The sequence below is a fragment of the Anomaloglossus baeobatrachus genome, chromosome 5, assembly GCF_048569485.1.
Source record: "Anomaloglossus baeobatrachus isolate aAnoBae1 chromosome 5, aAnoBae1.hap1, whole genome shotgun sequence".
Classification (NCBI taxonomy): domain Eukaryota; kingdom Metazoa; phylum Chordata; class Amphibia; order Anura; family Aromobatidae; genus Anomaloglossus; species Anomaloglossus baeobatrachus.
In genome coordinates, this window is record NC_134357.1 from 326,692,476 (window position 1) to 326,705,122 (window position 12,647).

General features: G+C 48.0%; 1 protein-coding gene across 1 annotated transcript in view; it reads left to right on the forward strand.

The window, feature by feature from the left end:
- LOC142311406 (uncharacterized) overlaps window positions 1–12,647 on the forward strand; it is a 55,684-nt gene that overhangs the window by 18,611 nt on the left and 24,426 nt on the right. The window contains exons 5-6 of the mRNA XM_075349795.1: window positions 9,375–9,573; window positions 11,186–11,317. Of these exons, the coding sequence (XP_075205910.1) occupies window positions 9,375–9,573; window positions 11,186–11,317 (331 nt within the window). The remainder of the gene's footprint in view (window positions 1–9,374; window positions 9,574–11,185; window positions 11,318–12,647) is intronic.

Below are 12,647 nucleotides of genomic sequence, written 5' to 3' on the forward strand. Positions count from 1 at the left end.
TGTCGCTCCTGCGGCAGGACACATCGCTATGTGTGACGCCGCAGGAACGAGGAACCTCACCTTACCTGCGGCCGCCGGCAATGCGGAAGTAAGGAGGTGGGCGGGATGTTACATCCCACTCATCTCCGCCCCTCCGCTTCTATTGGGCGGCAGTTCAGTGACGCTGCTGTGACCTCGCTGTGACGCTGAACGAACCGCCCCCTTAGAAAGGAGGCGGTTCGCTGGTCACAGCGACGTCGCAGAGCAGGTAAGTGCATGTGACATTGCCGTAGCGATAATGTTCGCTGCGGCAGCGATCAAACGATGTCGCATGTACGATGGAGGCGGGTGCTTTCGTGCTCGACATCGCTAGCAATTGCTAGCGATGTCGTAGCGTGTAAAGCGGCCTTTACTCAGAAAATAATAACAGCTCCCGCTCTTGATGGGTTTTTTACAAAATTTCAGAGATGTGTATGGGAACTCTTGCACCTTCATCCAGAAAAGCATTTGTGAGGTCAGCTATTGATGTTGAAGGAGAGGACTGAGCTCACAATCTACGATCTACTTCATCCCAAAGGTGTTGGATGGGGTTCATCAGATGCCAGATAGAGATATGCAATCCATCACCGCACAGAACACATTTCCTCTAGAGTCCAGTGATGGCAGCTTCACACTGCTCCATCCAACGCTCGACATTGTGCTTGGTGATATAAGGCTGAATGTAGCTGCTCGGCCACGAAGTTCCCGTCTGGGCACGGTGTGTTTGCTGATCGTAATACCAGAGGAGGTCCGGGCTCTGCAGTTATGGAGTCAGAAAGATTCACTAAAAGGAAAAAGAAATGATATGAGGTCTAATATGAGAGAAAAAAAATATATATATATTTTATTAATGCTAATACCCAAGTCAAGAAAGAATGCATGAACATGATGTGACATGTACAGGAATGAAGGTGAGGCACAAAATAAATATTCCACTGGGCAAATGTCCAAAAATGGCTGCAATAGGTACAATTTTATATCAATATGGATACATATAGTAGCAAATAAAAAAAGTATACTACTGCTGGCATGAAGGAAAAGCACACATGAAGTGACTGGAAAAAATAGCACAGCCAACAATATCAAACAAAAAAACAAAAATGTATGACAACATCATTGTGGTAGGTGTCCATTAAAGTGACAAATGCAGGGAAAAAACATAATGATCTGTCCAATAAAGTGGCAAAATACAGGGCAAAAACTAGTTCCTAATATACAGTATTCATCATAATGCGATAAGTGCAGAGCAGAAACATTATGGTAAGTGTCCAATAAAGTGACAAATGCAGGGCAGGAACAGATTCCTAATGTATAACAGCAATGATAGTATTCATCATAATAATACAATGCCAAGCAGCCATAGATTACATGGCGTATGTCCTTCAGACATGTGCATCACCTACCCCAACGCGCGTTTCGGACTCACCTTGATGAAGGCACGGAAATGGCTTTATTTATTTTACCTGGGGAAAACATATGGAATCAGAAGGGGTTGTCCTAGTAGTGGATGAACTCTTTAAGATACACTACACATTATTAGTATCAACAGATAGGACAGCGCTATCTACTAATACTGAAATGTAACTTTTCCGTAATTAGTCTGTAGGTTGTTGCATGTATTTTAACAGTGTTACCATTACTCTAATCAGTAGATTATGTCCCTACATACATTGATGCCATCAGTACTGACCAATTCATTATAATCAATCTTGACAATCCCTTTATTCAGAGGGTCATTTATTATTCAACCCCTCAAACCACAAGAATTCTGTTTGGTTCCCCTAAAGTATTAAGAAGTATTTCAGGCACAAAGAACAATGAGCTTCACATGTTTGGATTAATTATCTCTTTTTCCAGCCTTTTCTGACTAATTAAGACCCTCCCCAAACTTGTGAACAGCACTCATACTTGGTCAACATGGGAAAGACAAAGGTGCATTCCAAGGCCATCAGAGACAAGATCGTGGAGGGTCACAAGGCTGGCAAGGGGTACAAAACCCTTTCCAAGGAGTTGGGCCTACCTGTCTCCACTGTTGGGAGCATCATCCAGAAGTGGAAGGCTTATGGAACTACAGTTAGCCTTCCACGGCCTGGACAGCCTTTGAAAGTTTCCACCCGTGCTGAGGCCAGGCTTGTCCGAAGAGTCAAGGCTAACCTAAGGACAACAAGGAAGGAGCTCCGGGAAGATCTCATGGCAGTGGGGACATTGGTTTCAGTCAATACCATAAGTAACGTACTCCACCGCAATGGTCTCCGTTCCAGACGAGCCCGTGAGGTACCTTTACTTTCAAAGCGTCATGTCAAGGCTCGTCTACAGTTTGCTCATGATCACTTGGAGGACTCTGAGACAGACTGGTTCAAGGTTCTCTGGTCTGATGAGACCAAGATCGAGATCTTTGGTGCCAACCACACACGTGACGTTTGGAGACTGGATGGCACTGCATACGACCCCAAGAATACCATCCCTACAGTCAAGCATGGTGGTGGCAGCATCATGCTGTGGGGCTGTTTCTCAGCCAAGGGGCCTGGCCATCTGGTCTGCATCCATGGGAAGATGGATAGCACGGCCTACCTGGAGATTTTGGCCAAGAACCTCCGCTCCTCCATCAAGGATCTTAAGATTGGTCGTCATTTCATCTTCCAACAAGACAATGACCCAAAGCACACAGCCAAGAAAACCAAGGCCTGGTTCAAGAGGGAAAAAATCAAGGTGTTGCAGTGGCCTAGTCAGTCTCCTGACCTTAACCCAATTGAAAACTTGTGAAAGGAGCTCAAGATTAAAGTCCACATGAGACACCCAAAGAACCTAGATAACTTGGAGAAGATCTGCATGGAGGAGTGGGCCAAGATAACTCCAGAGACCTGTGCCGGCCTGATCAGGTGTTATAAAAGACGATTATTAGCTGTAATTGCAAACAAGGGTTATTCCACAAAATATTAAACCTAGGGGTTGAATAATAATTGACCCACACTTTTATGTTGAAAATTTATTAAAATTTAACTGAGCAACATAACTTGTTGGTTTGTAAGATTTATGCATCTGTTAATAAATCCTGCTCTTGTTTGAAGTTTGCAGGCTCTAACTTATTTGCATCTTATCAAACCTGCTAAATCTGCATGGGGTTGAATACTACTTGTAGGCACTGTATATATAAAAAAAAATATTAAATTTATATTCATTTGTCAAAACTACAATGTCTGTATAAGTAAAAAAAAAAAATGGTCTCCAATGTATATCAATACCTAAATAATGCTCTAAAATAACATTTCTTCGGCGCTCCATTGGGAGACCCAGACGATTGGGTGTATAGCACTGCCTCCGGAGGCCACACAAAGCAATTACACTAAAAAGTGTAAGGCCCCTCCCCTTCTGGCTATACACCCCCAGTGGGATCACTGGCTCACCAGTTTTCTGCTTTGTGCGAAGGAGGTCAGACATCCACGCATAGCTCCACTGTTTAGTCAGCAGTAGCTGCTGACTATATCGGATGGAAGAAAAGAGGGCCCATATGGGGCCCCCAGCATGCTCCCTTCTTACCCCACTTGTGGTTTGTAAGGTTGAGGTACCCATTGCGGGTACGGAGGCTGGAGCCCACATGCTGTTTTCCTTCCCCATCCCCCTGAGGGGCTCTGAGGAAGTGGGATCTTACCGGCCACCAAGCCCTGAGGCCGGGCTCCATCCACAGACCCATAGAACCTGCTGGATGTGGAGCGGGAGTGCCGTTCAGGGACAAGGCCCTGCAACTTTCAGGTACTCTGTGTCCCCGTATGACAGGCCACGCACACCCCAGACTTGCTGGGTGTGCTAGTGCGCCGGGGACTGTAGCGCTGTGCGCTGGGCTTATAGTCCCCGCAGATTACTGGGGGACTTTATGTGTGTGGATCGCCGCGCCGACCGCCCCTGGAGCGGCGGCGCAGCTGCGACTTGTAGTGCGCCGGGGACGCGCCGACCGCGCTTTTACGGCGGCGGCGCTTCTAACTTTAGTTCCCGGTTTTTCTGCGGCCTAGCTCCGCTTCGTTAACGCCCCCCACCCTGTCAATCAGGGTAGGGGAGAGACGTTGTTCAATCGGCAGCGCCGAGGGCTGGAGCACGATTTACATGCTCCAGCCCTCTCACTGAGCACAGTAGGACACAGGCTTCGCGCTTTTTCTCTGTGCACACCCTAGGCCCGCCCCCAGGCTTGCAGCTCCCCAGGACGCCGGCAGCCATTATACACATGCAGTCTGGCTGGAGAACGGACGCAGGCTCTGGGGGACCCAGGCTAGGGATTTCTGGCGACCACACACCCGCGCTAAGCGGGCGGTAAGCAGCACATACGTGCGGCCCCACTAGTGCCACAGTGTTATATTTGTGTACTGTTTTTCGCTGTACCAGATATATTTATATATATTTATATATACTGCACTGTTTGGTCGCTTCTTGGCTGTATACCCTATATTACTCTGGGGAGACAACAACATGTCATCCACAAAACGCAAGGGTGCCAAGGCAAGGGCTGCTTACACTGCTTGTACAGCATGTGGGGCTAATCTACCAGCAGGCTCCAAAGACTCTCATTGTGTGCAATGTACAGTCCCAGTGGCACTTCGTCAGCCAGAGCCTATGGTGGTGGTAGCCCAGGCAGAGTCGCCTGCGACCCCTGCCCCGGTGACGGGGTCAGAATTTGCAGTTTTTGCTGATAAAATGTCTGTGACTATGGCAAAAATCCTGGAAACCTTGCAGTCCAGGCCAGTTGCTCAGACCATGGACACCGCTGTGTCTATGTTCCCCGGCCCCCCTCAGCTGGAATTAATCCGTAAGTCAAGGGGGTCCCAGGCATCACAGGCTGAGGGCTCTGACTCCGATGACAGTCCCAGTCCGCCTAAGCGAGCTCGCTGGGAGAGACCCTCCACGTCATCACGCGGATCAGGGTCTCAGCGAGAAGGGTCTCTATATGATGACTTAGAGGTGGGTGATCAGGAGTCTTGTCCTGACGCCGCACTCAATTTGGATACGCCAGATGGTGACGCCATGGTAAATGACCTTATAGCGGCCATCAATAGGCTGTTGGATATTTCTCCCCCAGCCCCTTCTGCAGAGGAGGCAGCTGCATAGCAGGAGAAATTCCATTTCCTGTATCCCAAGCGTAAATTGAGTACTTTTCTGGACCACTCTGACTTCAGAGAATCCATCCAGAAACTTATCCGGACAAGCGTTTTTTTCTAAACGCCTTAAGGATACACGTTATCCTTTTCCCCCTGACGTGGTCAAACGCTGGACCCAGTGTCCAAAAGTGGACCCTCCAATATCCAGGCTGGCAGCTAGATCCATAGTTGCAGTGGAGGATGGGGCTTCACTTAAAGATGCCAATGACAGACAGATGGACCTTTGGTTGAAATCTGTCTATGAAGCTATCGGCGCGTCGTTTGCTCCAGCATTCGCCGCCGTGTGGGCGCTCCAAGCTATTTCAGCTGGTCTGGCACAGGTGGACTCTCTCATACGTCCAGCAGTGCCGCAAGTGGCGTCCCTAACTACACAAATGTCTGCGTTTGCGACCTACGCTATCAATGCGGTACTGGACTCTATGAGCCGTACCTCAATGGCATCCGCCAACTCTGTAGTTTTGCGCAGAGCCTTGTGGTTAAAAGAATGGAAAGCAGATTCTGCTTCTAAAAAATGTTTAACCAGCTTGCCATTATCTGGAGACAGACTGTTTGGTGAGCAATTGGCTGATATCATTAAACAGTCCAAAGGTAAGGACTCCTCCTTACCCCAGCCCAGATCAAGCAAACCTCCACAGAGGAAGTGGCAGTCAAAGTTTCGGTCCTTTTGAGGCTCGGGAAAGCCCCAATTCTCCTCGTCCAAAGGGACTCAGAAAGAGCAAAGAAGCTCTGATTCCTGGCGGGCTCACTCACGCCCCAAGAAAGCAACCGGAGGTACCGCTTCCAAGGCGGCTGCCTCATGACTTTCGGCCGCCTCCCTCCGCATCCTCGGTCGGTGGCAGGCTCTCCCGCTTTTGCGACATTTGGCTGCCACAGGTCAAAGACCGGTGGGTATCAGACATTTTGTCTCACGGGTACAGGATAGAGTTCAGTTCTCGTCCTCCGCCTCGGTTCTTCAGAACTTCCCCACATCCCGACCGAGCAGATGCCCTTCTGCAAGCGGTGAATTCTCTAAGAGCAGAAGGAGTGGTGGTCCCTGTTCCTCTTCAGGAACGAGGTCAAGGTTTTTACTCCAATCTCTTTGTGGTGCCAAAAAAGGACGGCTCATTCCGTCCTGTTCTGGACCTAAACCTGCTCAACAAGCATGTGAACGCCAGGCGGTTCCGGATGGAATCCCTCCGCTCAGTCATTGCCTCAATGTCTCAAGGAGATTTCCTAGCATCAATAGACATCAAAGATGCTTATCTCCACGTGCCGATTGCTACAGAGCACCAACGCTTTCTACGCTTCGTGATGGGAGACGACCATCTTCAGTTCGTAGCTCTGCCATTTGGTCTGGCGACAGCCCCACGGGTGTTCACCAAGATCATGGCGGCAGTGGTAGCAGTCTTGCACTCTCAGGGACACTCTGTGATCCCTTACTTGGACGATCTACTGGTCAAGGCACCCTCTCAAGAGGCATGCCAACTCAGCTTGACTGTTGCACTGGAGACTCTCCAGACGTTCGGGTGGATCATCAACTTCTCAAAGTCAAATCTGTCACCGACCCAATCACTAACGTATCTTGGCATGGAGTTTCATACTCTCTCAGCGATAGTGAAGCTTCCGCTGGACAAGCAGCGGTCTCTACAGACTGGGGTGCAGGCTCTCCTTCAAAGTCAGTCGCACTCCTTAAGACGCTTCATGCACTTCCTCGGGAAGATGGTGGCGGCAATAGAGGCGGTTCTGTTTGCGCAGTTTCATCTGCGCCCACTTCAATGGGACATTCTCCGCCAATGGGACGGGAAGTCAACATCCCTGGACAGGAAAGTCTCCCTTTCCCAGACGGCCAAGGACTCTCTGCAGTGGTGGCTTCTTCCCACCTCATTATCACAGGGAAGATCCTTCCTACCACCGTCTTGGGCGGTGGTCACGACAGACGCGAGTCTGTCAGGGTGGGGAGCAGTTTTTCTCCACCACAGGGCTCAGGGTACGTGGACTCAGCAGGAGTCCACCCTTCAGATCAATGTTCTGGAAATCAGAGCAGTGTATCTTGCCCTACTAGCCTTCCAGCAGTGGCTGGAAGGAAGGCAGATCCGAATTCAGTCGGACAACTCCACAGCGGTGGCATACATCAACCACCAAAGGGGGGACACGCAGTCGGCAAGCCTTCCAGGAAGTCCGGCGGATTCTGATGTGGGTGGAAGCCACGGCCTCCACCATATCCGCAGTTCACATCCCCGGCGTAGAAAACTGGGAAGCAGACTTCCTCAGTCGCCAGGGCATGGACGCAGGGGAATGGTCCCTTCACCCAGACGTGCTTCAGGAAATCTGTCGCCGATGGGGAAGGCCGGACGTCGACCTAATGGCGTCCCGGCACAACAACAAGGTCCCAGCCTTCATGGCACGGTCTCGCGATCAAAGAGCGCTGGCGGCAGACGCCCTAGTGCAAGATTGGTCGCAGTTCCGGCTCCCTTATGTGTTTCCACCTCTGGCACTCTTGCCCAGAGTGCTACGCAAGATCAGATCCGATTGCAGCCGCGTCATACTCGTCGCCCCAGACTGGCCGAGGAGGGCGTGGTATCCGGATCTGTGGCAGCTCACGGTCGGCCAACCGTGGGCACTACCAGACCGACCAGACTTACTGTCCCAAGGGCCGTTTTTCCATCGGAATTCTGCGGCCCTGAACCTGACTGTGTGGCCATTGAGTCCTGGATCCTAGCGTCTTCAGGATTATCCCAAGGGGTCGTTGCCACCATGAGACAGGCTAGGAAGCCCACGTCCGCTAAGATCTACCACAGAACGTGGAGGATATTCTTATCCTGGTGCTCTGCTCAGGGAGTGTCTCCCTGGCCATTTGCATTGCCTACCTTTCTTTCTTTCCTGCAATCTGGGTTAGAAAAAGGTTTGTCGCTCGGCTCCCTTAAAGGTCAGGTCTCGGCGCTATCCGTCTTTTTTTCAGAGGCGTTTGGCACGCCTTCCTAAGGTGCGCACGTTCCTACAGGGGGTTTGCCATATCGTACCCCCGTACAAGCGGCCGTTAGATCCATGGGATCTGAACAGGGTACTAGTTGCCCTCCAGAAGCCGCCCTTCGAGCCTCTGAGGGAGGTTTCACTTTCTAGACTATCACAGAAAGTGGTTTTTCTGGTAGCGATCACATCTCTTCGGAGAGTGTCTGAGCTGGCAGCGCTGTCATCCAAGGCTCCCTTCCTGGTCTTCCACCAGGACAAGGTAGTGCTGCGCCCCATTCAGGAGTTTCTCCCGAAGGTGGTATCCTCTTTTCATCTGAATCAGGATATCTCTTTGCCTTCGTTTTGTCCTCATGCAGTTCATCAGTATGGGAAGGATTTACATTTGTTAGATCTGGTGAGAGCACTCAGAATCTACATTTCCCGCACGGCGCCCTTGCGCCGTTCGGATGCACTCTTTGTCCTTGTCGCTGGTAAGCGCAAAGGGTCGCAGGCTTCTAAGGCCACCCTGGCTCGATGGATCAAAGAACCAATTCTTGAAGCCTACCGTTCTGCTGGGCTTCCGGTTCCATCAGGGCTGAAGGCCCATTCTACCAGAGCCGTGGGTGCGTCCTGGGCATTGCGACACCAGGCTACGGCTCACCAGGTGTGCCAGGCAGCTACCTGGTCGAGTCTGCACACTTTCACCAAACATTATCAGGTGCATACCTATGCTTCGGCGGACGCCAGCCTAGGTAGAAGAGTCCTGCAGGCGGCAGTTGCCTCCCTATAGGGGAGGGCTGTCTTGCAGCTCTAACATGAGGTATTCTTTACCCACCCAGGGACAGCTTTTGGACGTCCCAATCGTCTGGGTCTCCCAATGGAGCGCCGAAGAAGAAGGGAATTTTGTTACTTACCGTAAATTCCTTTTCTTCTAGCTCCTATTGGGAGACCCAGCCCCCGCCCTGTTGTCCTTCGGGATTTTTGGGTGTTTTTCGGGTACACATGTTGTTCATGTTGAACGGTTTTCAGTTCTCCGACGTTACTTCGGAGTGAATTTGTTTAAACCAGTTATTGGCTTTCCTCCTTCTTGCTTTTGCACTAAAACTGGTGAGCCAGTGATCCCACTGGGGGTGTATAGCCAGAAGGGGAGGGGCCTTACACTTTTTAGTGTAATTGCTTTGTGTGGCCTCCGGAGGCAGTGCTATACACCCAATCGTCTGGGTCTCCCAATAGGAGCTAGAAGAAAAGGAATTTACGGTAAGTAACAAAATTCCCTTCTTTTAGGAAAGTGAAGCGCCAGATGTAATCACATCGGAGGCCAGTGAATTCATCTTCTACCTAAGAGGTGCAGCTACATCATACATAAGTTTCGAGTCATCGGAGGAGCCCGGATTTTTCCTTGCATGCAGCGAAGAAGACTCCAGTCTGATATTAAAGCCCTACTCCAAAGAGGAACTGGAAGAAAGGGCAATATTTCTCCTAGGTAAGAAAAAAAACCATTAAGAAAATGTTTATTATTAGTTATGTGATGATGCAAAATTACAGCACAAATATAACATTTTTATAGAGAAGGGAGTGTAGGGAATTAGATCTGGTAGGCAATGGCAGGGACACAGTAGAGAGGCACACACAGGTTTTCAGTCCTTGTACAGGAGGTAGAGGTGAGCTGTAACATCACCTATTGTGAATGGTGGATCCTGTCTTATCTACTGTATATACAGGTGTTATCAGTCACTGCACAGGAGGTGGTGGAAGTGAGCTGTGAGATCATCTATTGTGGATGATGTATCCTGTGTTATCTACTGCATATACAGGAGTTATCAGTAATTGTACAGGAGGAGGTGGAGGTGAGTTGTGACATTACTTATTGTGAATGGTGAATCTTGTCTTATCTACTGTATACAGAGGTGTTATCAGTCATAGTACAGGAAGAGGCAGAGGTGACCTGTGACATCACCTATTTTTATGGTAGATTCTATGTTATCTACTGTATATAGTGGTGTTAGTCATTGTACAGGAGGAGGTGGAGGTGAGTTATGATATCACCTATTGTGTATGGCAGATCCTGTGTTATCTACTGTATATAGAGGAGTTATCAGTCATTGTACAGGAGAAGGCGAAGGTGAGCTGTGACATCACCTATTGTGTATGGTAGATTCTGTGTTATCTACTGTATATAGAGGTGTTATCAGTTATTTTACAGGAGATAGAGGAGGTGAGCTGTTTCATCACCTAATGTGTATGGTGCATCCTCTTTTATCAGTCATTGTACTGGAGGAAGCGGAAGTGAGCTGTGACATCACCTATTGTGTATGGTGGATCCTGTGTTATCTACTGTATATAGAGATGTTATCAGTGATTGTTGAGGAGGAGACAGAGGTGAGCTGTGACATCACCTATTGTGAATGGTGGATCCTATGTTATCTACTGTGTATAGAGGTGTTATCAGTCATCGTACAGGAGGAAGCGGAGGTGAGCTGAGACATCACCTATAGTGTATGCTGGATCCTGTGTTATCTACTTTATGTGGGGGTGTTATCAGTCATTGTACAGGAGAAGGCAGAGATGAGCTGTGACATCACCTATTTTGAATGATAGATTCTGTGTTATCTACTGTATATAGAGGTGTTATCAGTTATTGTACTGGTGGAGGCGGAGGTTAGCTGTGACATCACCTATAGTGTATGGTGGATCCTGTGTTTTCAGTCATTGTACAGGAGGAGGTAGAGGTGAGTTGTGACATCACATATTGTGAATGATGGATCCTATGTTTTCTACTGTATATAAATAATTAATTAACAATTAAAGGAGTACACAAAGTGATTTCTACAGAGGAGGTATCAGCCTAATATGAGTTTTTGCTGACAAAGTAAAAATGTCAGCATATTTTTTTAATACAGATTTCAATTTGTAAAACAAAAAAAAACAAGATCACCAATATTTAGAAAGGATTTATAAGAAAGATATCATTTAAAAACAATGTATCATTTTCTGATTACACAGTCATGTTATTACATATAGTAGTAGTGGAGGATATTGAGTTTTTAATATTAAATATATACTAATTCTGATCCGGTTTTATTTGTTTGTTACAGAATCTGTGAGGTATACAGAGACTGCTCCATCACAAAAAATTCAGAAAAAAATCCAATATAATTATTGGAATATCCATATAGACCTACATTCTCCCCCAGAGGGGCCAAGTTTCGAGTCAACTGAAAGTATAGGTAGATTTTATGATTTTCCTCTCTGTATTTGGTTTGTTTACAGTACTGTTCAGTTTTCCAAAATGTAGCATCTTTACTTGGTGCAGATCCATAGATATTTCAGATCTTTTGGCACTTTTTTGTTTTCCTCCTAAGGCTAGGTTCACATTTCCGTTAAAATGTATCAGTCACAATCCGCGGCTATGGTAAAAAACGCAATCCGTTTAGCGGATTCCGTTGTGTCCCATAGACTTGTATTAGTGGTGGATTGCGACTGATGACCTTGTGTTGCATCTGCTGCGCCGCGGTCAGTCATTTTTGGACTGACCACCGAGTGGGAGCAACGCAGAATGTAATGTTTTTCTGGCCGTCAAAATTAACGCGCCGCGCAGGAATCCGTCGCCATCCGTCACGCTTGTAATGTATGTCTATGGTGCTGAATTCCGTCGTAATCCGTCTTACGACGGAATCCAGCACTGGATCCCGTCATGCTGTACTGAGCATGCCCAGCATGTTTGGCACACCCACTAGGCTGTCCCAAACACAAACGGATCATGACTGATCCGTCAGAAAACGGACGCATAGTGGATGTAACGGACGCAACGGATCCGTTTTTTCACAGGATTCCTGTGAAAGCAATCCTGTGAAAACACTATTTGCCCGAAGGGCAACAAGAGGTACCCTAACTAAAGACCTAATCAAATAAACTTTATTAAATTATATAAATGGACAAAAGTTAAAATTGGCAAGTGGGAAGCCAATTCCATATAAGATAAGTGCGGCCGTGGACCGACACTACTCTGGATAAATTCCTAACGTAATATGGCTGTCTATCACCTACACTACCTGTTAAAAACTAACAGCTAATAGCCTCCCCGACATGTTTCACCATGAGTGGCTTCATCAGGGGTCTGAGGCTCAGGCAATCAGAGGTTAGTGTTTGTGTTAGGAATCCTGTGAAAAATACATCCGTTGTGTCAGTTGACATCTAAAAAATGACTGATCCGTTGCTGACGGACATGACGGATTTAAAACAACGGAAATGTGAACCTAGTCTTAGGCTATGTGCCCACGCTGCGGAAAATGCGCGGATTTTGCCGCGGATTTCTCGTGGAAAAGCCGCGGATTTCCCGAAAATCTGCAGCACAGCTACTCCCCAGCCATTTCTATGGCATTTTGGAAATGCTGTGTCCACGCTGCGGATTTTTCCGCAGCGGAAATCGTGCGGATTTTCAGCCGGAAAAATCTGCAACATGTCAATTATTGTTGCAGATTTTCATCCGGATTTTGGCTTTAAAATTGGGAAAAAAAAAATCCGCATCAAATCCGCGGCAATTCCGCGGTAAATCCG